General features: G+C 34.2%; 3 protein-coding genes, 1 long non-coding RNA gene and 5 other non-coding genes across 9 annotated transcripts in view; 2 read left to right on the top strand and 7 right to left on the bottom strand.

Moving 5' to 3' along the window:
• The window catches only part of LOC111056636 (pre-rRNA-processing protein TSR1 homolog), a 432,307-nt gene that overhangs the window by 380,435 nt on the left and 24,561 nt on the right, over positions 1 to 27,311 (bottom strand). The gene's annotated exons all lie outside the window — the stretch shown is intronic.
• On the bottom strand, positions 414 to 488 carry LOC120352570. The gene has a single exon (XR_005571926.1). It is a non-coding gene; the product is annotated as a small nucleolar RNA SNORD36 (small nucleolar RNA).
• LOC120352568 lies at positions 1,030 to 1,105 on the bottom strand. The gene has a single exon (XR_005571925.1). It is a non-coding gene; the product is annotated as a small nucleolar RNA SNORD36 (small nucleolar RNA).
• LOC120352571 lies at positions 1,306 to 1,381 on the bottom strand. Its single transcript, XR_005571927.1, has one exon. It is a non-coding gene; the product is annotated as a small nucleolar RNA SNORD36 (small nucleolar RNA).
• Positions 1,793 to 1,867, bottom strand: LOC120352573. Its single transcript, XR_005571929.1, has one exon. It is a non-coding gene; the product is annotated as a small nucleolar RNA SNORD36 (small nucleolar RNA).
• Positions 2,093 to 2,170, bottom strand: LOC120352572. Its single transcript, XR_005571928.1, has one exon. It is a non-coding gene; the product is annotated as a small nucleolar RNA SNORD36 (small nucleolar RNA).
• On the top strand, positions 3,500 to 4,427 carry LOC111054182 (mitochondrial import inner membrane translocase subunit Tim29-like). The gene has a single exon (XM_022341158.2). The coding sequence runs from the start codon at positions 3,714 to 3,716 to the stop codon at positions 4,389 to 4,391; it is 678 nt and encodes a 225-aa protein (XP_022196850.2). The 5' UTR covers positions 3,500 to 3,713; the 3' UTR covers positions 4,392 to 4,427.
• LOC111054188 (mitochondrial pyruvate carrier 2) lies at positions 8,231 to 14,531 on the top strand. Its single transcript, XM_039433500.1, has 4 exons — positions 8,231 to 8,490; positions 9,823 to 9,863; positions 11,572 to 11,768; positions 13,497 to 14,531. Exons 1-4 carry the CDS (start codon positions 8,406 to 8,408, stop codon positions 13,567 to 13,569), a joined length of 396 nt encoding a protein of 131 aa, XP_039289434.1. The 5' UTR covers positions 8,231 to 8,405; the 3' UTR covers positions 13,570 to 14,531.
• LOC120352531 lies at positions 20,183 to 24,846 on the bottom strand. Its single transcript, XR_005571906.1, has 3 exons — positions 24,813 to 24,846; positions 23,705 to 23,866; positions 20,183 to 20,538 (listed from the first exon to the last, which is right to left on the bottom strand). It is a non-coding gene; the product is annotated as an uncharacterized LOC120352531 (long non-coding RNA).

Below are 27,311 nucleotides of genomic sequence, written 5' to 3'. Positions count from 1 at the left end.
TAATAGAATCTATAAGTACGCAGAAATAAACATTTTGTTAATCATTTAGGTGTGAACGCAGCTTTAGTCATTTCCAATTTTATTAAACAGCTGACTACTAATATCATTAGTTTGTATTTCAACAAGCAATAGGGCCCAGTCCAAACCTTAGACAAGATATAGAATTGGTCTAAGGTCCAAATTAATCTATTTGTAAAAATGAAGAATAGCTTGAAAATGATTGATGAGAGCTGAAAAACCAACTGTTTCTAAGATTTTGAGTACTGTACTATAATCCACATAACTTATTGTGAATTAAAATTGATGGAATGAATAAATTTGACTTGAGAAAATTGTAACTCAACATATTGTATAGAGACTATAATGGCAAAATCGAGAAATAGTTCATAAAGCAATGAACAGAGTCGAGATGCAATGCTCAGTGTTAAAAAGCTCGTGAAATGAATAACTCACAGAAAATCAGAGTTGGATCTTTATCATCATGGCATTGCACTAGTACTGATTCATTAATTTATGAAATTAAACGGAAATAAACTATAAAATAAAAATAATTAAATGATTTAAAAAAATACACGGGTCTTATATTATTCTAATAATTCCAATCCCGCTTCCACACTCTTGCCAAGTGCGTACAAATGACGACGAGCGCGAGAGTGTGGATGACTTCCAAGCAGTGCTGTCTTCACTTGTCACATTTTTGTCAAGACGAGGCGAGAGAAGGCCAGCCAAGCTTTCACAAACATTATATCCCATCTAGGCATTTGTCACATTGCAAGAATGTAGATGGCAAGACCAACTTGGCCAAGCTTATCAGCTTGGTAAGCGACTTGGCGAGAGGGTAGACTAGCCGACTAAGTAAAAATCTTACTTGAAAAATTGTAAAAAACATTTCATCTGTTTCAGCAGCTTCTCTGTAATTTTGACTATTTATGTAACAGTAATTTTGACAAAAAGTTCTAGAAAGAATGATAATACTGAACATTCAAGGCCTGAGGGCGGAAGTAGAATAATTGAGAAACGAAAATATACAATGCTCAGTGTTAAAAAGCTCGTTAATCTGATTAACTTCACTGAAATCAGTGTTGGATCTTTGTCATCATTGCATTGTTAATATTTCATTTAATAAAAGCAGTATTATATTTAACCAAACTAGTCGCAACACAATGGATTCTGTCGCAAAAAAAACGGATTATATCTAAATCATCTAGAAAACTCAGTTCAAACAGTAAGAGCCATTCAAGTACAAACTTTTCTCAAAATAATTGTAGCTGTTTTTATACTTGAATACAATTTAAAAAGTCTCATAATGCTCAGTGTTAAAAAGCTCGTAAAATGATCAACTTCACAAAGAATCTGAGTTGGATCTTTATCATCATGGCATTAAGAGTTTATAATGAGTTACAATACATATACAAGACGACTGCTGTAATCTAGGACTTTTTGTGTAGTTGAGAAGTTGATATTGTGGTAATTATTCATATTGAATGAAAAAGACTAAGAAATTGTCAAAAATACAGTTTTTAATACTCAGAAAGACCGGTTTCGGTTATTACACCATTGTCAATCTCTAATAAACAGACTCAGATAAACGGTTATCAGAGATTGACAATGGTGTAATAACCGAAACCGGTCTTTCTAAGTATCAATTGAAACATTGGATTCAACAAACAATTTATCAATCAAAGTTGTCAATTTGTAGATTGTAAAAACTATACTCTATCAACTCTAAACGTATCAGATTTGAGTATTATATAAAGTATTTAATAGCACATAGATTCATTATATTCAATGCAATGCTCAGTGTAAAAAGCTCGTAATGTAACTGACTTCACAGATAATCAGAGTTGGATCTTTATCATCATTGCAATGCATAATGTTTATATCTAAAATAATTTCCTAAAAAAAAAAACAAGTATAGGCTACTTACTTTTTCTTTATGATAGCAACGAATTTGTGCATCCAAAAAAAATCTTACTGACCCACTCAATTCGACTTATAATATAATAAGCATTATGAATATGAGAATAAAACGTTCTTTAAGAATATTCAATTAAGAAAAAATTAAACTTCCAACGAACAACTTTGATTTTGTAATGCTCAGTGTTAAAAAGCTCGATATCAAATAGACTTCATATTAAAAATCAGAGTTGGATCGCTATCATCTTTGCATTACAATAAGTAAAATTGATGAGACCAAGAACAATCATTGCAAACAATTTACCACAAATTAAAATTCGACAAAATTAGTATTTTCGATCAATGGTAGGAGTAAAACTAAATCCTAAAACTATTATTGGATATCAGCGGGACATCTAAAAAATGATAATAAAATATCAACTTACACTTTTTCAAGAACAATTCCCTTTGCGTGGGAAGCACCTCCGAAGGGATTGGCCTTCCATCTTGTACCCAAATGGGCCTTCTTGTAGTCCTTGTCGGCCCAACGCTGTTCTCGTCTGTGATTCACGTGCTTACGCGCAGTCCTCAAACCACGAGGCTACCTAAACCACAAGTAATAATTGACTACATGAAAAGCAATTTACACATGAGACTGCAAGTTGATCAGAATGAAAAATTAAATCAAGATAACCAATTAGAAATATGTAGAAGCTCCAATTTGGGCGATTTAATGTGAATACCTATTCAAAAGATTGTTCAAGTATAAACAAACAAAATAATCTGAAATCAACAAATCTTGTAGGCCTAAGTTCCCAACCTCAATGTGTTATTCATCACATGCCTACCAAACTAAAGGTAATATTGAAAGATTTGTAAAAATAAATCTATTGGAAGAATTAAGTATGAAATTAATTTTTTATGAACAGTATCATGTCTAATAAAATAGAAATAAGGAGAAAATATGAAATGGTAATTCAACAGAAAAAAGAACATGCGGCTTGGGAAAACCTCACAAGTTTACAAGATACATAATACATTTCTTGTTCCATTCTTTTAATTGATTGAACACTTATTGAATTATATTAGTATAAATGAACAGAACTAACATAATTAATAATTAAATAAAATGCAAATTAAATAAATACGAACCCATGTTGAATTAGTCACGTTGACACGTTCACGATGGACAGAAAATGGCCGTCTCCTTTTGCGGATGCCTGCTGAATAGAAACGGATGCTCAGAAATCAAGTGTGACAATACAAACAATTCAATACTTATTAAATTTTCTTTTGTCCAAATATAAATAATAAAATACAATGATAATATTGAAAAGAAATTTTAATAATAGTAACTGAGGGGTTCTTATCACTGAATTATATTACATTGAAAGACAGTTCAAGATCAAAAAAAAGCTCAGATTTATGACTTCATTTGTCGAAATATATACCTTTCATTCACAATATCGTAATTTTTGTAATGATATGTTTATTTTTTCAAAATAAACTGATTAATTTCAATTCTCAATACAAGATTAAAAATATTCATATTTCGTCGTTTAATCAAGAAGCCATAGCTAAACACATGATCATCGTTCACGGAAAAACATAACCTCAACCTCAACTCAATAATCAAACGAAGAAGGTTATCGATCTATACCGTATTAATTCAACACTGTTTTTATGTCTGTCCAAAGTTTTTAAAATATATTCTATTTAGCTCATTTAGTGACATTCTTCAGTAGGGTAAAACCGCTCAATTCAAGCAAATGTAGTGTAATTAGTTTGTTGTTACGGTTGAAAATTTTTACGACAAAATGATTTTAACCAGATTGTTCAAACGTAATCCTACGTACGTAAAACATGATCGTTCTGTACATAAGTCAGTGAATCATATTATCGACGGATACAACAACCGTGTAGCTAATATAAAAAGTAAAATTGACAGTATAACATTGCCAGAAAGATTCAAAGGCACTGTTGTTGAAAAGTGGGCTCAGTACTGGAAAGACCTCTACAAAGACTACTACGAAGTGTATAGTGATGTTTTGAAGGAAGGTAGGGAGAGGCCATACAAAATGGGCCTGATGCTGTCAACATTTGCTGGTCTTGTATATTGTGCAAAGAGGAACCCTACTGAACAAAACTTTAGGGATGCGGTGGTTGCTGGACACAATGACGTAATTTTGGTGAGCAAACCGATCAGGAATCCAGCCAGCTTTGAACATTTGTCTTTCATTGAATCTTGCCACAATACTGGATTGATTCGTAGTTTTAGTTTCGGTATTTTCAGAGTTGTCTATTTGGCAGACTATGATAGAGCTTTGGGACTGTATAAAGCACAATGTCAATACCTTCAACCACAGTATTTGACCATGTACAAGAGGATACTCGACATTGGTTTTCTTGACAAATGGTGGTTTATTTCTAAAAAGCTGGAAGATTACGATATCAATCCCGAGGAATGGGTAACTAGTAAAGTAATTATGGTGTAGATCTCTGTTAATAAAAGTTTAAGTTGTTGAATTAAGTCGGTATATTTTCTCTTCACTGTTCTATGCAGCAGCTTCTCTCTTGAATTTTTATAGTAGACTTGAGATGCGCGAGTACACTAGCGTCTGGTGATCAATTTTCATAACGGCAAGGAAAGTTATGTGAGTGCGCCACACCAGATTTTTTTATTTTGACAACAGATCAACTTGTAGAACTATTATCCAAATGTTGTTGAAGACCTATAATTTAGTATGGTTATAAAATAATGGAATCGTTTTTTTCTCACAATAAACATTACTAAGCGAGCCATTCACTATCCGATATGTTGCCCAACTTGAGGTCCATCAATTCGACATTGAAACATGAGAAGGGTTGTGAAAGAGCGTGAGTGGTGCAAGTTCCGGCGTGGTGGCCCTACGTAGTTGGACAAAATTGTCAGATAGTGAATGGCCCGCTTAAGCCTTACAAGAAGAGATAACGATCCTGATAAGGAGATTGAAAATATGGAGGATTTCCAGATCCTTGGTCCGTGGTGAAGAAGAGTGAGTAAGTGAAGTGATCAGGGCTGATACCCTCTAATTCCGCCACTACAATAATATCAATTTCACAGCGTGCAGGAAGCATATTGATAAATCACGTTTTGCTATTAAAAAGAACGACTAACAGTCACTCACTGTGAGTGATTAATTCATTTATTGTAAAAAATCTGCTTGTCGTTCTTTTTAATAGCTAAAAGTGATTTAATAAAAAGCAGTTCATAATGGAAAACAACATTAAAGCATCTTAATACTCGGTATTGAGGTACTGCTCCCTGCAAGGAGTAATACCATAGAGAGACGATGGCATAAGTAGATATCCCATGGTATAGGGCGTTTATGTCGCAACTTTTACTGTTATCCCAAGCCGATAGTTCACGTAGTTCTTTCCTATGCAGCTGTGTGACGCTGATAGTCTCTCAAATTGTGCCGTTCATACACTCTCACCCCAACAAAACAGTAAAAATTGACAATAATAGACAGTAATCGGCTTGAGATAACAGTAAAGGTTGCGACATAAATTCCCTGTACCATGGGATATCTACTTACGCTATTGTTCTCTATGGTAATACTAAGGACCGGTTTCCGAGCTCGGGATTTGGCTAAGTTCAGAAAATTGGCTTACCGAAACTGGGCGTAGTCATAGTCAAAGTCACGTTTAAATTAAATTTCTAAAAACTAGAAAATTGAACACAAAATAAAATAAAGAGAAAATATTGTAAAGTTTCAGCTATTTATAATTATTTAAGAATGTTTCATTTAGTCAAAGAAAAACGTTTCCAATAATAGAATTGAGAAAATAAAGATTTATTTTGCTGCGACTACGCCCCGTTTTGGAAAGCCAATTTTCTGACTCCCGGTGTTTAAAGTCTAGAACTTACCTAAATCCCGAGCTCGGTAACCGGCCCTAAAAGTCTTAATGTACTCCTTGCAATGAGTAATACTTGGAATATTAACGTACTTCCTGCAAGGAATTATACTCGAAGTACTCTCTGAAAGGAGTACTCAAAGTATCAACATACATCCTGGTAAGTACTCTCAGAGTATAATCGAACTCCACGCTGAAGATGAGGCCCAGTGCCTCGAAATGCGTCCGAACCTATAGTGAGGTCCACGTTATAATGACAGTATTTGATCAACTTTGGTTTTGCTATCCTTGTCTATCATTCGACAAAGCCGGTGGTACTATCCTTTTCTAGGTCCACAACGGTGCCAATTATGTTTTTCACAGTGTAGAAATATGATTAATTAATGCAGAGAATCGGCATCGCTATTCTTCTATCTTTATCCACTGTCATTATAACGTGGACCTCACTATAACAATTAAGTTTTAATAGTAATATTTTACCTTAGTCATAAAGAGATTAGGTACTGTAATAATTATTTATCACCAACATTTCTCTAGACTACTGAATACATTCATAGAATTAACATACAGGAAAGTATATGATTACTCAATGGTAATGCCGCATCTACACTCTCGCCAAGTGCATACAAATGACGCCGAGTGCGGGAGCTTTGCCAGCGCCAGGTGCGGATCCAAGTGGTCTTTGAAAAAAATGTTAAGGGTACAAGTTTGCTTGGAATGAAGAACAAAACCAAAAATATAATTTAAACAATAAAGCTCTCTAATGCAGTTTTCGAATAAAAACTTAAACAACTTTCCGGGTGTGTGGTGTCGATCGGGAGGGGTGGTCGTCCGGACCGCCCAGGGTCAGGGTGCTAGCACTCACCTTTTGCTTGTCATATCGCACCCAGTTTTGTCGAGCGAAGACGAGTGTCCGGCCGAGCATTCACAATAATTATCAGATTGCAGTGTGGAGTACAAGACCAACGTGGCCAAGCTTATAGTTACATACCAGCGACTTGACGAGAGTGTGGACTACGTGTAATACAGGGAAGAATATTACTATAGTGCGGTCCACGTTATAATGACAGTATTTGATCAACTTTGGTTTTGCTATCCTTGTCTATTATTCGACAAAGCCGGTGGTACTATCCTTTCTAGGTCCACAACGGTGCCAATTATGTTTTTCACAGTGTAGAAATATGATTAATTAATGCAGAGAATCGGCATCGCTATTCTTCTATCTTTATCCACTGTCATTATAACGTAGACCTCACTATAACAATTAAGTTTTAATAGTAATATTTTACCTTAGTCATAAAGAGATTAGGTACTGTAATACTTATTTATCACCAACATTTCTCTAGACTACTGAATACATTCATTGAATTAGCATACAGGAAGTATATGATTACTCTATGGTAATGCCGCATCTACACTCTCGCCAAGTGCATACAAATGACGCCGAATGCTGGAGCTTTGCCAGCGCCAGGTGCGGATCCAAGTGGTCTTTGAAAAAAATGTGAGGGTACAAGTTTGCTTGGAATGAAGAACAAAACCAAAAATATAATTTAAACAATAAAGCTCTCTAATGCAGTTTTCGAATAAAAACTTCAACAACTTTCCGGGTGTGTGGTGTCGATCGGGAGGGGTGGTCGTCCGGACGACCACCCCAATCCGCCCAGGGTCAGGGTGCTAGCACTCACCTTTTGCTTGCCATATCGCTTCGATTTTTGTCGAGCGAAGACGAGTGTCCGGCCGAGCATTCACAATAATAGTCAGATTGCAGTGTGGAGTACAAGACCAACGTGGCCAAGCTTATAGTTACATACCAGCGACTTGACGAGAGTGTGGACTACGTGTAATACAGGGAAGAATATTACTATAGTGCGGTCCACGTTATAATGACAGTATTTGATCAACTTTGGTTTTGCTATCCTTGTCTATTATTCGACAAAGCCGGTGGTACTATCCTTTTCTAGGTCCTCAACGATACCAATTATGTTTTTGACGGTATAGAAATATAATTATAATCAATGTAGAGAATCGGTATCGCTATTCTTCTATCTTCATCCACTGCCATTATAACGTGGACCTCACTATATGACTAATTTTATGCCTATATTGATGTCCACATTGTAATTATTATTTTAAACAAGAATGGACAGTTGATATTATATCAGATTCACCGGTATCAGCAATCTTCTATTTTAGTAGGCAGTGCTAAGAGAGAGAAACGGCAACGCTGTCCTCCTATCTTCCTCCACTACCATTATAACGTGGACCTCTCTGTAGGCATCATGGTATGGTTCCCTTCCCTGTATTACAAATAAAAATTAGAGGTAAAAACACAGGGGATACCCCCGACTGTTTTCCATAAAATGAGCTATGATAAAAAAAAATCAAACGACTATCGATATTTTCAAAATATCGAGTGTCGATCAATCGATTCTAGTTCTTCGAGTGTCGATGTTTGAAGCAACAGGTTGACAATGTCATTCGAAACGTCAACCTTGAAACACAAACAAACGCGGTAAGGTCATTACGACCTCCAGTCCCTTTTACCCTTAAAAACCAAATCAAAATCTTTCAACCCCCTGAATTTATCACTTCTGTAATAATCACGAAACGAAATGGCAGCCGTTTATAAAGCTATCATCACCACTGCCGACAGATTTGTACCGAAAGCACTTCAACCATTATGGAATCATGAAGCAGGTATGTATTCGTTTTTTCAATTCAATTAATTATTTTAATATTATCCAGCATTGAAGATTCTATTGTCTTTAACAATGGTTTACAGCAGCACAGTTTTTAAGTTCGTTAATTTTGAGGTTATACAATGACACAGCTCTGTGTGAATCCTAACCTATAAGTTTCATCCTTGACCATACCATATTTAATTATAATGTTTTGCTAATTTTGTAGACTTATAAAAGTCATGAACATTATTGAAATGGAAAATATCGTTATACGGAAATTCTATAGAGGATTGAACATTCAACAAAAATACTGATAACTCCTTATCAGCTTGAAGTTTTCAATACGGAAATTAACTTATGATGTTCTGTGTTTTTTCATGAAGTTAATGTATTTTATGAATAAAGAAGTTATACATGATTTTAAAGAAAGAATTTTTTGTCAGGCTCAAACTATATTATTGACGTCTTATGGTGTTGAAGCACTGATTCACCCCCTCGTTAACAGATTGATAACAGGATTCATTTTGTCTTTTATTCTTATGAAGTAACTTATACTATACGAGCGAATAGACGCTCTCAATAATTAAGAGGCCATGCATTCTGAAAATGCGCGAAGTATATTCAGCGCGTCTATTATGTCCGTATAGTTGGAGCTTTATGCTGCATGTAGCAAAAGCTGCGAATTATTCGCAAGGGAAAATTTCGCAACACATTGCGCCAGAACATACACCTCAATGGTATTAAATTTCCGCACGGACAGGTTCTGCGAATTGAATTCTCTCGCTGATGATAAAACATGTATCATGCATGTCCTACCGTTGGTGGCCAGCCTAGAGAATGTTATTTTCTTGTTCTTCATAGAATAGACTGACTTACATCCTTTTCAATATTGTACCGAGATTTCTCTTCACTGAAAATAGTCTGATATCCACGCCTTTATTTGATTTATCATTAAAGTTGTGCTCAATTTTCTAATTCTTTTAGAACTTCTCATGTAATAGCCTGATTCCATTAAAACTTCTCGTGTAATAGCCTACTACATTCCTATCAAGTCCATCAAATTAAAGTAGTACACTAAGGCTCAACTCACACTTACGCGACTCAGGTCGAGAAGAGACTCGACTCTAGTCCATTTTCAAATGGTGACAGTCGCGGAGACTAGAGTCACTGGTCTGAGTGTCACCATTTGGAAACACATGCTCTCGACTAGAGTCGAGTCTTTTCTCGACCTGAGTCGCGTAAGTGTGAGTTGAGCCTTGGGCTACAGGAGTAATTTCTACTAGCCTACATATATATAAAATTAACAATTATTCAAATTATTTATTAATGATCAATATTGTTTTCACAGGACCAAAGACTGTATTCTTCTGGGCACCAGCTTTCAAATGGGTAAGAATACCAACCAACTTTCTAATAGAATATCCAATACAATTATTTCTGTTCAGACCAATATGATTGAGACACACAAAGCAATATGATGGGTACACAAAGCAGGATGTGTTATCACGTTGATTTTTGGACTGTTCCCAAAAATATGATGCTATAATTCATTAAATAACAGCAGGATGTGTTATCACGTTGATTTTTGGACTGTTCCCAAAAATATGATGCTATAATTCATCAAATATGATGCTATAATTCATCAAATATGATGCTATAATTCATCAAATATGGTGACATAATTCATCAAACTTTGAAAACAGTCATAAACCTTCAAAACAACTTCCCTAACCAGAAGTAGTTTCAGCATTTGTATCAAGTAGCAAACAGATGCCAGCCTAGTTGAAAGATGCTGAATATTCTCAGTACAATCAGTTCTCATAGTCTTCTCCAGTTCAAGTTGTCTCTTATATATTTTATTTTTCCTCCACACTGACATTCAAGCCTTTCAGTCTATAGTGAGTTCTACGTTATAATAGCAGTGCAGAAAGATAGGAGAACAGTGTTGCTGATTCTCTGCTTTGCCACTGCCTCCTATACAGGATAGCTGATACCAGTATATCTGATGTAATATCAACTATTCATTCTTGTTTAAAATAATCAAATAATATTCCATTCATCAAGAAAATTTATTTTTCATAAACTTCTTATTTGATTTATTTGCTGAGTCTGGTAATCGCCGGCCTAGGAGACCTCTCTTGAGTTTGACCGATAGTCGGTTAATTTTTCCACTTTTTTCTCTGAATTTAGCAATCAATTTCTTTGAAGAGCCTGGTAATAGTCAGTTCTTTATACTTTCAATTTTTCAGCATTTCTTTAGCAATATCTGGTGATAGCCAGTCCATTTTTCCACATTATTCTCAAACTTTTCTAATTTATTTCTTTGAAGAGCCTGGTATTCACCGGTCTGGCAGACCTCTCTCGGCCTATTTCCACTTTATACTCAAACTTTTTTATAAATTTCCTTTTTTTAATTATTTCTATTAAAACTAATCACTAAAACTAACCATTAATTTTGTTCTCTTATTATCTATCCTAAAATATTAATTTTCATTGCTAAAGTCTTGTAGTGAAGCCTACAGTTTCAATCTATAATTTCTCTACTTTAAATTCTTTCACTACACTTTTATTTAATATACTTTTTTCACTGCACTAGCTCTACACTAACTCGAAGGGTTTTGTTCACTTCAACCTCCTCCATCCAAGCAGTTGGATGACTTCGGTGTTGTCGTGTTGATGAAGACGTGACTCATGATGGGCTGCCAATCGTCTTATCTCACTGGTCACATAGGGGATGTGCAGATCTCGGTGCAAATCGCTGTTCCTTATGTACCAGGGCGCATTCAGGCAATACTTTGTTTTGGAATGTTTGAATCTGATTGATGTTAGAAGTTCTAGAGCAGCCCCAAAGCTGAATTCCATATGTCCAGACAGGTTTTAGAATTTGTTTGTAAATCAATATTTTGTTGTCCAATGAGAGTTGTGATTGTCGGCCCAACAGCCAGTAGATTTTACTGCATTTTTTAGTTCTAATTTCTTCGGAGTCTGTTAATTACCAGTTTTGTTTTCTACTTTTTTAAATTTTAAGCAATATCTCGTAATAGCCAGTTTATTTTCCCACATTATTCTCCAACTTTTGTAATGAATTTGTTGGCAGAGCCTGGTAATCGCCGGTCTGGGAGACATATCACGGCCAGCTGAGAAGATCAGCCTGTCGCAGTCGGCCTCCCTGGCCGCCACTGGCATCATTTGGTCGCGATACTCGATGGCCATCATACCCAAGAACTACAGCCTTTTCAGTGTCAACGTATTCGTCGCCCTCACCAGCTGTTACCAACTCTACCGGGCTTATGAGTGAGTTCTCATTTTAACCAAGAGTAATAATTATACTACAATATCGGGGGACCGAGCTTCGCTCTGGAGTACAAGAGCATAGAACATATGTGACGAAAAAGCTTTTTACATGATCGTGAGATCAGCGGTTAGAATGCAAATATCGGGGACCAAGCTTCGCTCTGGAGTACAAAAGCATAAAACATTCATTACGAAAGAAGAAATTATAATATCATTCATAGTTCATACAGAAGTTTTCTATCTAATCACAGTAAATTGAGATTAATTCCCAGAGGAATGCAAAAATTTCCCTCACAAAGCCCTGGTTGCACGAAAGCTGGTTGAATTTTAATCTTGATTAATTTCACGTGAACCAAATCAGAGAAGACCATTTCAAAAAGATGGATCTACTGGAGTTAATCAGGATTGAAAATGACACGGCGTTTTTGCAACCGGCACCAAGTAGCCTACCTGATTCAAAAGTTCAACAGCTGAGTCATAATTTTGACACAGTCCCACACACATGAACTCGCTCACTCACTTCCATCATCAACAGCCGACGAAATAATTATTATCAGCTGTTTTTCCAAAGATGAATAATAATTATCCTTTTAATGTCCTTCAGCGAGTTTTCCCAGGGATGAGACCTATTGCAATCTAATTTTTATATTATAAACCTACTATGGTCTGAATTTCGTGAGAATCGTTAGAGCCGTTTTCGAGATCCGGTGAAATACAAACATCTAAACAGAAATTTGCTCGTTTAATAGTATAAGATAGTTCAACAGCTGAAGCATAATTTTGTTTCACTCCACTATCTCCGTAAACAAAGTCATAGTGCATGACAGGTGGTTGATGGGAAAGTTAGCACAGGTAGGGCTCCTACACCAATAAAAAAACTTGCTGATATACAGCTATGATGTAGTACTACGATGTAGATCAGCTAAAATCAACAAATTTTATTGGTGTAGGAGCCCTACCTGTGCTGACGTCACCACAATGCACTATGGCTTTGTTTACGGAGGTAGTGCCCACACACGCACTCTAGCTCACTCACTCCCATTATCTACAGACGAAGAAATTTTCAGCTGCTTTTCCAAGGATGAATTATCCTTTTGATGTCCTTCAGTGAGTTTTTCCTGGGATGAGAACAAGTGCAATCAAATTTTGATATCATAAACCTACTTTGTTCCAAATTTCGTGAGAATCATTAGAGCCGTTTTTGAGATCCGGTGATATACAGACAAAACAGAAATTGCTCGCTCAATATTATAGGATTACCAGTAAGCCCCCCGCTTATAACTGCGACAATGTAGTTAGCTCTATCCTTTTTCTAGCTCCGCACTGTTGCCAAATCTATCATTATCGAGTAGCTAATAATGAAAAAAGTTTTCATTAGTAGTTACATAACTTCAAAATAGATGTGCCCCAAATTGGTCTAATGACCCAGCTATCTAACCAATAATTCAGTTTATGTTTTGTAACTAAGATAAACCTACTCATAAGCATGCAATAATCATTACATTTCATAACCCAATAAATGCCAATCTCTATTTTGGTTTCATTTTATCCATGCAATCTCCAGTTTTCATATTTTTTAAACTTAATTTATTTTATCTTTTGTCTATTGCTTCTTGATGTTATCCTTTCATCAATTGATTTACCAATTATTTTGTTGTTCAATATCGTATTAACGTCTTTATATATCCGATAAGAAACCATTTTTTATCAAATAATTTCTACTTACAGGTACCAGAACTCACTGAAAGCGCTGCCAACATCCGAAAACGAAAAAACAGAGAACGAAAAATCAGAACTTTAAAAATCGAACCATGGCTTCCTACCGAAATCCAACGTTAGTAGACAGTTTACTAACTTTGACAAAAATCAACTCAAATTTCAATTCCTATTTAATTAATATTCATTATTTATTTTGTTCCTTTGATTTTTTTCCAGCTCAGGGTTGAAAAATTTTGATTTCAATTCCAACATATCCCTAGAACAAGATTAGTTTAGTAGTTGACTTTCTCTTGTACAAATCTTACAACCAATTTTGTAGATAATATTATGTCGAAGCCTATTGTAGATAATCAAAACTATATCAACTAATAGTTGTAAACTAATTTTAGAAATTGTCATAAAATGACAGGATATTAGTTCTTATTTATTTATTATAAGGATCACATCCAATGTGTTTCTATATTTTTAAAGGGAATATTTTTAAGTTAGAAAAAGTTTCTAGATCTAGCTGTACATTTTTTTTTTAGATGTGTTATTCAGGTTGATAATGTTAATTTTATTCATGTACGGTACAACAATATTCTTGCTTGCCAATCTAATATTTTTGTAAAAAAGAGTTTAACGTTGAAAGAAATCTTTTATACTATTCTATTTTTTACTATAAAGTTAATGATTATTTTGAAATTCATCATTTACTTATAACTTTTATTACTTTCGTTGACTAATTTGTTATCAATATCACACTATTCATTTCAGTACACATTTTTCATACTCTAGTTATCTTAGTACAAATGTTCTATTCCTTTCAAGTACAAGCTTTTTTACCGATTTTTATCTATAATCCTAAGAAATGTTGAATTTTTACATATCCAACCTGTGATACAACGAATTACAGAACTATTCCATTGAAGGTGCCAACAAAGAGTCCAATGATATATTTTTTATAGAAACGTCTATCAATTTTATCTAGTGCAATATACGTTTTGTGTAATGTCCAGAGATTTGAATTTTGTTAGATACCAATAAATATTTATAAACCAATAATAGCTTTTTTATTTCAAAATATATCCATCTTATCTATGTAATCTAACTAGTAGTTCTGTGAACAGTAGAACTCACGCAGTATTCTCATCCACAAGTACCTGATTGAAACTATAGACCTTATGGAAATACAGCAATAGACTGGCTTCTCCACACATCTGTGTAATCATTTTGTCAGCTGATTTATGATGAATAATTCTATAGTCAGATTTTTACTCCAATATTGGCGAATGAAGGAGGCTCCTTTTTCCTTTTATATTATCCTTGAAATGCAAAATTTCCAAAACCTTGTATTTCATGTTTTTTCTTTTCCGATTCTTGTATTTTTTGCTAACCTTATAAATAAATAAATAAATAAATAAATATACGTCGACGCGCAATTTAAAAAGGAACATACCTGTCAAATTTCATGAAAATCTATTACCGCGTTTCGCCGTAAATGCGCAACATATAAACATTTAAACGATTATTAATTATTTGATTCCCTCTATTAAGAGAAATGCCAAACCGTCGACTTGAATCTTAGACCTCACTTCGCTCGGTCAAATATCAATAGCCTTCTTATAATCGTCTACACTCTCATCTTCTTAAATGCCTATTTCCTATTTTGTAACGGCTATCTTTTGTAGGAATAATGATGATATATATTATGGTTGAATCTAAAAAGAGTTTTATAGTTCTCAACTATTGGTTGTGATCGTATCTGGTATAGTTTCCTCTTCCTCATACGAATTAGTTGAGCCATTTACTATGAGCAAAAGGTGAAAAGCTGCTCTAGACTAGACTCATCTTTTTTGAAGCATTTGCTTCAAAGGTTGAGCAAATGCTCTACTTTATTCATACAATTTTGAGCATAAGCTTTTACTTTTGAGCAAATGCTCAAACTATTTTTTTTTTGATGAACATGAGCAAAAGGTTTTGCTCACGTTTATTCATAGAAAATGAAGCAAATGCTCCATATTTTAGAAGTACAAGCAAATGCTCAATTTTATTCATATGGCCCATTGAGCTGTTTCCAAATTGGTTATTATTTTACTGAATTTAGACGATTGATTATCTCATGATCATAACACTGAGTGACCACGAGGAACATTCACATTTAAGAAATATGATGAACAGTAGCGGCTCGTGATTTTTTAGCTTGGGGGTTCAACCTCATGATCTATTGGGGAGAAAGGTTAAGAGGATATAGAGTGCTGAGCATAATCAAGCGTAAAGGTAATCGATAATAATTTCAAGGAATTACCCCTCAAAGATTAAGCATATTTTCTACAAATATAGATTTTTTGTCCTGTTCATATTTTCTTGTTTGATTTTTACTTCGGGAGTTGGTCTACCATCAATTTTTATTTTACACCTATCCTCAAAATTAATATTGTTTGTATTTAACAAAATACTGAACCTTATTCATATTTCTTCATCAAAATGCTGTTACGGTAACACAATAAATTATATTCACACTCTCACTAAAATAAAATGGACACACTAGAAATACTCACGAATACACGAAACACACTAGAAATACTATATTCTTCTACACGCAAAAACAATTTATATAATGAAAAATGCAGTGAAATCTATCAATATCACAACTGTATACAGTATATACCCAAAACCATATCGTTTAACCTCAAAACTGTCACACTTAGGCTACTCCTTGTTTACCGCTTTTTTACTGTTTACTGCCACCAAATTTAAATTTATTGGTTATAAGCAAGTTCAAGATGGCACTGTATCCGTATCACGAATACTCACGATTCATTCCGAGGTTTACCGAATGCTTCACTTGCCTCGGCTAGGTTCGGCTATACTCGGATGAACTCGTGCAAACTTGGTTCAAACAGGATTGTGAACCAGATTCGTGCTAGCGAACCGATTCCCCTCCTCCGTTCTACTACCTTACCCAGCCCTGTTTTTGGGTTCACATTGGGGAATGAACACTGCCTTCCACCACCACCCGTCTCGTCATGCCATTTGGTGCTGTTTCAAGCAAGCCACTCCGGGCTCTCAGGCACCGGCCGCAAATCATCGACGTTAAGAAGAATGTTGGATGAAAAATATTGTGATGTAATTTCATGAGTATAAAATAAAAATATAATTACTTGAGTTGCAAATTCATCATTGTATAGGAAGTTGATTCAATTCTGGGGTTCAATGAACCATTGAACACATAGGACGAGCCGCCACTTATGATGAACAATATTAATCTATATACTATTCATTCAACTTGGGTAAAATAGTTGTGAGTATATGCCATTTATTTTAAGTAGAGAAAATTATGTCAGGAAGGTAATCCTTCTTCCATGAGGCAATTTTCTATTCTGTTCAGGAAGCTCTTCCTCACTCGTTCCAATGTGTCCTCAGTGATCCACGACACCTCAGTAAGTATCGCCGGTTTCAAGTCATCCAAAGTGATTTTTATTTGTGGGGACATTTGAAAGAGCAACTATATCAACATAAACCCCGTGCTTTAGATAACGTGAAAGCGGCGATACGAACTGAGGGTACACTGCAACGAGTGTGGAAAAGCTTCCTGGACAGAATGGAAAATTGCATCAGGGAAGAAGGAAGTCACCTTCCTGGCATAATTTTCTCTACGTAAAGTAAATGGCATATACTCAAAAATATTTTCCCAAGTTGAATAAATAGTATCTTAAAAATGAATATTGTTTTTTCATTTCTAAAATTTAAATGTTGCTCTTGGTCACCTTGTACTACGTCAAATTATTTGCGACCATAGATTTGTAACCATAGTGAGGTCCACGTTATAATTGCAGTGTTTGATTAGCAATGGTATTGCTATCCTTGCCTATCATTCAACAAAGCGGATAGCACTATCTCTTTCTCGTTTTGCTCTGTTGCCAGATCGTCTTTTAACAATGTAGAGTTAATAATTAACAAAATATTTCATCGTAATTATGAAAATACATTATAAATTATGAAAAATATAATTGATTATTTTAAACGAGAATGATCAGTTAATATTACATTAATAAACCTGTATCAGCTACCGTCTATAGAAGACAGAGGATCGGCAACATTTTTCTCCTATCTTTCTCCACTGCCATTATAACGTGGCCTCACTATAGGAGCAGAGAATAGTGTCTAGATAGGATAGAGAATTGAGACTAGATTGTTTATTCTATGCTAGGAGGTAATAAATGAGCAACTTATTGCCATTTTTAAAAATTAATTTGCCAGTCTCTGGGCTACCTTATCAGAACACTTATCAACAAAAGAAGGCTTTGGCAGATGACATGATGGATCTTACTATATAATCAAATTTATAGTGCCTTCACCTTTATCATAGAGAAACGATAGCATAAGTAGATATCCCATGCTATAGGGCGTTTATGTCGCAACTTTTACTGTTATCCCAAGCCGATAGTTAACTTAGTTCTTCCCCATGCAGCTGTGTGACGCTGGTAGTCTCTCAAATTGTGCCGTTCATACACTCTCACCCCAACAAAACAGTGAAAATTTACAATAATCGACAGTAATCGGCTTCAGATAACAGTAAAAGTTGCGACATAAATTCCCTACATCATGGGTTATCTACTTACGCTATTGTTTCTCTATGCCTCTATCCTCCTGTCTTCTCCTCTTTCATAGATAGTCGTGTAAAATTTGAAAGTATTATGAAAATTCAAACTTTTTAAAATCACAATCATTATTTCTCATTATCATCAACTTTCCCAAAGATCAAGCATAATGTGCACATGTGACATCGCCCTCAAAACATACTACATTTAGTCCCGGTCGCACAAAAGCCTATAAAATTTTAATCACAATCAAATGCCACGAAAACCAATCAGAGCAGTTTTAAAAATAATGCTTCTTTGAACTTTATTTTCCAAAAAACATTACAAACAAAGAAAACGAAAAACAATAAGGGTACTTACTTATTGCCTTTAATGCATTAGCAAGGTGATGCTAAATGTAGCTATATATTTATAGTTTATTAATAAGAAAGTAACATTGCTGCTAGAATAAATATAATGTCTATTATAAATAATTACGGGTAATATTTGAGGGAAAATGATACTGCATAGGTTTAAAACTGTGGCAGGTAGGTTATTAAAAAAGATCAAACAAAGACACAAAGAAAATTACAAACGAGTTGATAATTGTAACTAACGTAGGTAGGTACCTAAAAAAATAAAAGTGGCAACTGTTTTCAATCGTAAGCAAGTAACTCAAGATCTTTTGATTCAAAACTAGGGAGACTATTGAAATAGGAGTTCACTAAGATTATATTCAAGTATATATTTATCCAATTTTTTTCCTATTCCGATATTCATATTAATATTCAGGAAGTCTCGAGGAAGACTGTTCATCAATTTATTTGATACATAGATGAATTGTCGACGACATACATCAAGCACGGTCCGATCATTATCGTAGATTATGCTAGAAGGTCTTAAGTGGTATATGGGCTCACGCAGGTTGAAATTATTCTTATTTTTCAATATAAAGTGAAGAAGGCTTTTGGTGTACAACTGTTTCAGCTTTAAAACATTGAAATCAATAAATAGATCGTTACTGGGGTATCGTCTAGGTTAGGATGAAATAGCTCTTAAAAACTTTTGAACAACGGATAATTTATTGAAATGAAGGTTTCTGGCACCCCCCATGCAATTATTCCGTATTGCAATACTGATTGTCCATAGGCAAAGTATACCAAACGAGCGATTTTCTTATTTTTTAGCATACCAATATTATAGAATTTGTGAATGAGGTATCTTGACCTACGGCATAAGCTCATAATTTGTACATCCCATCTTAAATGACAATCCAGAAGGACACCCAGAAATCTAGTGTTTGTAACCGATTTTATTATTGGACAATCACAGACAGAACTGTCCCCACATGAGTGAATTCTCAGCTCATTCAAATTATTTGGGAGACCAGTCTTATTTGGAGAGAATGTAAGATAGATACTTTTTTCGAATTAAGGGTCAGGGTATGATCATCTAAATATGATTTTAGTTCTTGAGGCCTTTTTCACTGATGCTTTTCATGTCTTCCCACGTATCAGCAGTAAATATTAGAGTGGTGTCATCCGCATAGGAAATAATATCACTATTTTCAATATCCATTTTCAGCATATCATTATGTACAAAAGAAATAGAATTGGAGATAGTACTGTGCCTTGTGGCAAACCATAATTGGATAACATGGCACATGGCAGTACTTGTTCTATTATCCAGGGTTAGGTGTTGAGTACGATCTTTCAGGTAATCAGTGAACAATTTCAGGGGAATACCTCTTATGCCCAGATACTGTAATTTCTCAAGCAATCTTTTATGCGGTATGGTGTCGAAAGCTTTACTCAAATCAATAAATACAGCCATGGTTTTTTTTCTAGTATTGAAATTTTTATAAATTATATTAATTAATTTTAATTCTCTGATTGGTTCTCGTGGAATTTAATAACCTTTGAAATTTAACAGACTTTTCTGCAACCGAACCCTTGTGTTGAAATGTATGGTTACGTACCTGCATAATATTAAATATTATTATTTATTTACACATCAAATCTTGATGTGTATACTTCAAAGATATGCTGATGTCTGCCTTGAAAATTTTGGTCGACAATTTTTTTCAAACAAGTCATCAAATTTGGTGGTAACGAAGTGAAAACGTGAATACAGTTATTATATTACATTAATTTGCTATATTGATATTCTAATTACTTTATAATAAATCAATAAATTAACTACATTTTAAACATGTTTTATCAACTTAAACTACTTTATATTTTGTTATGAATCACCATTTTCAGTCTCATTAGAATACAATCATTGGTTAACAACCTTGAAACTTCATGGTAACGTAATCGATCATGAATAATGTTGATAAATACCTTTTACATTCTTATTCTTTCACTTTTTCTTTCTCTTTTCCTTCACGAATCAAATCGCAATTTGTTGGCAACAGTTTTATCAAATCATTTATTTCTTCATCTTTCACGTTGAGAAGCTCTCCAATTTTCAAATGTTTCAAATTCCTGGAAAATTGGAAAAATCAATTAATGTAGAAAATTTATTCCTGGAAAAAAAAACTTGGTGAAGTGAATACAAATAGATTTTTAGGGCAAAAGAAAGGAGACGGGGCCGCGCTACCTGTGCACTAGGCTATTGTTCCAAAAAGGTGCATCCTCTAACTCTCGACTAGCATACTTTATTGTCCTCTGATTCCGCTTCATTACCCTCATTAGTGACCCCGTGTGGTTTCTTGAAGGCAATTCTAGCTTGTAGCTGGTAGCACCAACGTATCTATTACTTTGCACCTTACATCTGTTACTTGTATTTTCTGCAATTATTGAACGTAAATCAGTGATCAAGTACTTGTAATTATTGTATTATTCCCAATGGTTCATTTGATGATGAAACTCAACTTGCTCACAAGCTGTATTAACTTGAGTTACATCCAATTCGATACTTATTGAACGTACGATTTTTTGGAGTCCTTTCAATTCTATTAGATTGAACACAACTTGGCAAACATATGATGTGATAAGTTTGTCAAGTCCCATTAATCTCGTAGAATTTATAAGGACGGCTAACAGATTTTCGTTCAAAAATCGATGTGGGCTTTACACACCACGTACGTTTCGCTAAATAATAAAAATAATAATAATAATAATAATATAATAATAAATTTTATTGCCAAAAACAATGCATACAAAATAATACTTAATCATCTAGAGCATAACTAATAATAATAAATAATACAATTATGAATATTATATACATTTAATTCTCTTGACAATAAATACTCTCATGCAAGGGAAGCTTCCCTGTACGCATGGAGGAGTTGCTGCAGACCCTAGAAACTCTCTTATAGTAAAAAAAATCATTTTGTTTATCGATTCCTTACATAATGTATCCAGTAATTATAACTAGGAACTGAAAAAAAGGCATTGAGAAACAAAAATAAAAGTCATACAACAAATAAAGAATAAGATGAAAGCTAACATCAGAGAAAATAGTAATTAAAATAACTTTTAGAATTTGAGAAATGTGATCTCTCACTGAACAACAAAAAACATAGCTTCGACCGCCTCCGGAAGAAGACCGAATAGCCACTCTCTGATCAATCTACTGTACAAGGGGTACGATTGGCAAGATCTTACATTGTCAGGCAAATTATTGAAGAATTTCGGACCTAAGAACAAGAAAGATTTTTGGAACATGGTGGATCTTGGTCTTGGCAATTTGTACTTGTCATCTATTGTAATGTGTGTGTTTATCCAATCACTGTATGCTACCACTGGTTTACAGCTCAAGTAACCACACTGGTCCACCAATTTATTCCTCGGAGTGAAAACTTTAACAATAGACCACGAAAATGTCGAAATTCAAAAACAATAGGTGACCACTGAAGGGTCTCTAGAGCTTCTACTTCATCCATTGTTTTCGGCGGCCCCGTCTCATTTCTTTAACCCGATTTTTATTATTGACCATGACCAAATTACTTTTGTTTTTTATTCTACAATAAAATTTGAGAGATCAGTCAAGACGGGATTCTTAGTTGTTCAATTTGTGGAAAAGCAAAAAATAGCTGAATTGACTAATAAGCAGATCGGCATTGTTGTCCACTTACTTTTGACTATATTCTAGTGAAATTTGATGAAAACAATACACTAAGTGCCGGTTACACAAAAGCCGGTTAAATTGTAACAGTGATTAATTCCACGAGAACCAATCAGAGAAGTCGTCTTATCAAAAAGGCCTTCTTTGATTGGTTCTCGTAAAATTAATCACGGTTAAAATTTAAACTGCTTTTGAGCAACTTGGAAAGGCGTAAAAAATGGCTTCTCTGATTGGTTCTCCTAAAGTTAATCACGGTTACAATTTAACCGGCTTTTGTGCGACCGGGCTTTAGTTATACAATTCAGAGTTTAATTACAGTTCTCAGCTCAAATTACAGATAAATACAATATTGATTTCATACAGAGTCAGTTCACAGTAGAAATTACAGAGTTAGTTACAGAGTTGGAAGTGAGATGTAAGTAATATCACTCTGATATTGAATCTGTCATGTGATGCCACTCACATTTTTGCTGAGAATGATGCCCATATGAGCTCTAGGTTGTGCGTGGATGATTAGACGCAATGGATGATGATGATGATGATGATGATGATGATGGTGACATTGAATCAAGAGAACATACAGAACTTGGAAAAACTTGAGAACTTGAAATGTCCAGTATGATTAGCTTCATTCCTTTAGTGTATAATACAAATTACATATTCCTTGAAATTGGGACTATAAGGTGAGGATAATTTACGATTTGAGATATTGAAATTCTTTATCAAACGACCACTGAATACATATTTTGGATTCTCAGTCACATCATTAATTCTGACAGTATGCCTACAGTTCTCAGCGATGCAGTAGATACTGGAGAATAAACGCAAACTCAGACTTGTCAGAGTTATTAACAGTCAAAATGCCAATAAAAATTGCGAGATGCTTAACTCAGCTTAGAATTCCCTCAGTCCTTGGTATTTTGATTAACTTTGGATGTAAGAAATATATTATTGATCGCAACAAAATCTGCCCTTCTTGCAGCTCAGGGAATGAGACACTAGAACATTTTCTAGTCCATTGCCCAGTGTATGAGGAAATAAGAAAGAAGTATATATGTAATTCTTTGTTTAATGTAGTTGATGATGAGGATAAAATTTTAGTTCTACTGTCGAACTTTACAATGATCAAGATGATTAGTTTGTACTCACATTAAGAGTCACTGGAGAAAAGAGGGTATACCTTAGTGTGCTATGATTGATATTATGTGATATACCACTGATTGTTGGGGTTTATGTCAAGAGTTAAAATTTGTACTTGCTCGGTTAAATTTGTGATAGAATATTATATAAGGTTTATTTGTAATTTTTATAGAATAATTTTTCAAGTTTATTTGTAGTTTATTGTTTTCTATGTTGTTATTGTAGACTTTGTTATAGAAGGATCTATTATGTTGGTCAGTAATCTTTACCATTATTCTGTTATATTGTTTTTGCTTGTTAAAAATAGGCAACTCTGTTTGTATAGGGCATGACCCTGATAACGAATAAAACTTTATTTGAATTGAATTAATTTTGATCGATAAATCTCTTGTAGAAAATACCTTGAATACAAAATCAGATCAATTTATTTATACTCACTGCAATTCAGTCAAACATTTGAGACCTTTGAAGTTACTTCCGGGCACTCGCTGATTTCCATTTCAACCAAACTTTTGCTGAGCAAATTCAATTGACAAAGTGCTGAGTCATCAATGTAGATTGCATTTACTAACTTTATCTTCTTCACGTGGTTGCATCCAGCTGAAACAAAATTAGTTTAATCTATAGTATAAGTAAACAAATATCGGGGCACCGAGCTTCGCTCGTTATTTTTATTTATTGATAAACAAAACACTATTCTCTAAAATGATCGTGTTTATATTTCACAGCTGGCTATACGTCATCCTATGAATTTCGGGGATGCGATATTTTGATTTTCACATACTCACTTTTTTACTATCCACCAGCTGTTTCAGCCAAGGATGAATTATCCTTTTAATGTCGTTCGCGAGTTTTCCCAAGGATGAGACCTAGAGCAATCGATCTTAATATAATAACCCTACTATGTTCCAAATTTCGTGAAAATCGTTAGAGCCGATTTCGAGATCTGTTAAACATAAATAACCAGATATAAAAATAACCAGATATAAAAATAACCAGATATATAAATACAGAAATTGCTCGCTTAATATATAGGATAAGTACATCAGTCCACCGTTTAGTTTTACATTGTTAGTTTTAGTTTTAGATATATAATAAGAAGTGTACAATAACATAGAGTGATTCACGTTAATATTAGGAGTAAGTTTCAGTTCCTTTTCAAGTTTTAGAATTTTGAATTATTAATACAGTATTTTCAGTTATCAGTGATGATTTAGTGAAGTATTCTTATTTAATTTGGTTTTCAACTTTCCTAATTCTGAATTCCTCGTTTATAAATATTTTGGACTCAAAATTTGACAAAAATCGTGAGTGTGAACATAACCTATTTTTGGACAATTTCTATCTAAATTTGGGAAAGGAACAGTTTTGGACTTTAAGCCTTTTGTTCCTCCCCAATCATTCATAGTTAAGAAGATATTTTATGTATCAATGTTAATGAATGAATGAATAAATAATTCATGTAAAAAGGGGGTTGTAACAGCTCACGACTTAGTTCTCCACGCTCAAACAGCTTTTATTGGATAAATTATTGTAACTTACAAACCTGTCTAAGATAGGAATAAATAGGACGTTAAATATTCTACACTTCAACTTGTTCTTATTCTTGGTTTAATCAGCGATTTCCAACTCCAGCGATTTCCAACTTTACTTAATATAAAACTCAAGAATTAAAACGGAGAAACACAGAATCGTGTGAGAAAATCCTTAAGGGGGGGGGGGGTGATAAATGACGACCACCTGTAGCAAACTGTCAGCGAGATCAAATTTTTTTTTTTTTTTTTTTTTTTAAGATTACGTCCTAAAGACTCCAGTCATGGAGTATAAGACAAGTCATGTTATTACATAATAATTCTAACACTAAGTAGTTCAACCTAGTTTAGGTTTGAAAGGAATCTTGTACACATAAAAAGCTCTATCAACTAAATATTTTTTAATCTGTTTTTTGAAATCTTCAAATCATCATTACTTTTCAAGATTTGAGGTAGCTTGTTATAAAATTTCCTACCAATATAATCTGGTTTTTGTTCAAATAACCTACTATTGTGACCCATTCTATGATAATCTGCTCTGTTTCGCGTATTATACTCATGAACATCTGAATTCTGGATCACACCACTCGTTTTCACATGCATTACAACTTCATATACATACAAAGATGGCACAGTTATAGAGGAAGAAGTACATAGAATTGGGAAGGAAGTAAGTAAATACTCTCATTCAAACCTGTAGCCCACAGTTTTACAGCAAACCCTAATTTTTGTGTAACAAAATTAGTTATTAAAAGCTTATTCCTTATCATTGTTCAGACATCGCACAGATATTTGTCGAAGATAATTAATTATCAACCCTGTAACTTGTAATTAACCCTTACATTTTACTATTCTCATTAGGCCTATTTCTTCTATTTTTCCGCTCCCTCGTTTTTCCCTTTCTTGTATCTATAGTGAGGTCCACGTTATAATGGCAGTGGAGAAAGATAGCAGAACAATGTTGCCGATCCTTTGTCATGCAATGCCTTCTATAGAAGGCTGGAAGAATTCATTGACACAACTTAAAAATGCAGAAAAAAGCACTTCGGATTTTGGGGGGAGTGGGTCCATCTTTCTCCTGTAAGACCATATTCAAGGCACTCCGACTACTTACACGTTCCAGCGTATACTTCCTAGAAGTTGTTTCGTTTGTGTTCAAAAACAAAAATATTTTTAATGCTAACCGAATTTGTCATACTTATGAAACACAAGGTAAAAATAAAGGATTATTCCAGTTCCCTATCCATAGACTGACTCTTCTCGAAAAGAGCCGTATTATTCAGGACTCAAGTGTTTAATTGCATTCCCGAGGATAAAAGGCTGTGTAGCAGCTATAAGTTATTTGTTTCAAAAATAATTAGGACACTGGTAGAGGCTTGTCCTTATACCATTGAGGAGTGTTTTAGAGCATTTCATGGACTCCATTCTAAAATGACATGATGTATGCCACTTGAGCAACGCTCAGAATTTGTGGCTTCACACAACAAAAATATAATAATAATAATAATAATAATAATAGACGGTAGCTTATACAGGATTATTGATGTAATATTAAGGTTCATTCTCTTTTAAAATAATCAATTATATTTTCAACAGTTTCATAATGAATTTTCATGATTAAGATGAATATTTTGTTAATTAATTATTAATTCTACATTTTTAAAGGACGATCTGGCAACAGAGCAAAGCGAGAAAGAGATAGCGCTATCTGCCTTGTTGAATGATAGACAAGGATAGCAATACCATTGCTAATCAAACACTGCCATTATAACGAGGACCTCGCTATAATTCTGCAAGACTTTCTCCAACGAAGCACAAGTGAATCCAGTGTGCTGGATTGTAATTACTCGTTGCTCTTGATATTCCGGTCTCTTGACAATTTGTTCACGTTTTTAGGTAGAAGTGAACCACTGACAATTTTTTGAGAAGGATACGCATTGCAAATCGTTTGGATTCCATACCCTTGGTAGAGAGTTACTGGGAAGGAGATTTTTAATATTCTTTCCAAAGAATGGACATTGATAAGTCCAAAGCTCCGCCAATCTATGTAGATGCATTACAATATTTTCTTGAATAGTTATTCCAAATAGATTTTTTTTATATCATTGTACAGTTCAATAATTATTTTCTTAGTGATTAGCAATGGTATTGCTATCCTTGTCTATCATTCAACAAGGCAGATAGCGCTATCTCTCTCGCTTTGCTCTGTTGCCAAATCGTCTTTTAACAATGTATAATTAATAATTCTTCTAATCAACAAAATATTTCATCTTAATTATTGTGGAAATTCATTATGAAATTATTGAAAAATATAATTTCTTGCTTAATAAAATTCAATTGATAATTTTAAACGAGAATGAACAGTTAATATTACAACAATAAACCTGTATCAGCTACCGTCTATAGAAGGCATTGACAAGACAGAGGATCTGCAACGTTGTTCTCCTATCTTTCTCCACTGCCATTATAACGTAACCCTCACGATATGGACTATCGGTTTGAGTTGACTGTGA

This window comes from Nilaparvata lugens, chromosome 7, assembly GCF_014356525.2.
Source record: "Nilaparvata lugens isolate BPH chromosome 7, ASM1435652v1, whole genome shotgun sequence".
Classification (NCBI taxonomy): domain Eukaryota; kingdom Metazoa; phylum Arthropoda; class Insecta; order Hemiptera; family Delphacidae; genus Nilaparvata; species Nilaparvata lugens.
The sequence above is the reverse complement of the archived record's forward strand: the minus strand, read 5'-3'. Positions and strand labels throughout refer to the sequence as shown.

Coding starts and splice junctions, on each gene's coding strand:
- LOC111054182 (XM_022341158.2), top strand. CDS start 3,714: ATGATTTTAACCAGATTGTTCAAACGTAATCCTACGTACGTAAAACAT.
- LOC111054188 (XM_039433500.1), top strand. CDS start 8,406: ATGGCAGCCGTTTATAAAGCTATCATCACCACTGCCGACAGATTTGTA. Junction 8,491..9,822: donor ATTATGGAATCATGAAGCAG/GTATGTATTCGT, acceptor TTGTTTTCACAG/GACCAAAGACTGTATTCTTC. Junction 11,769..13,496: donor CAACTCTACCGGGCTTATGA/GTGAGTTCTCAT, acceptor TTCTACTTACAG/GTACCAGAACTCACTGAAAG.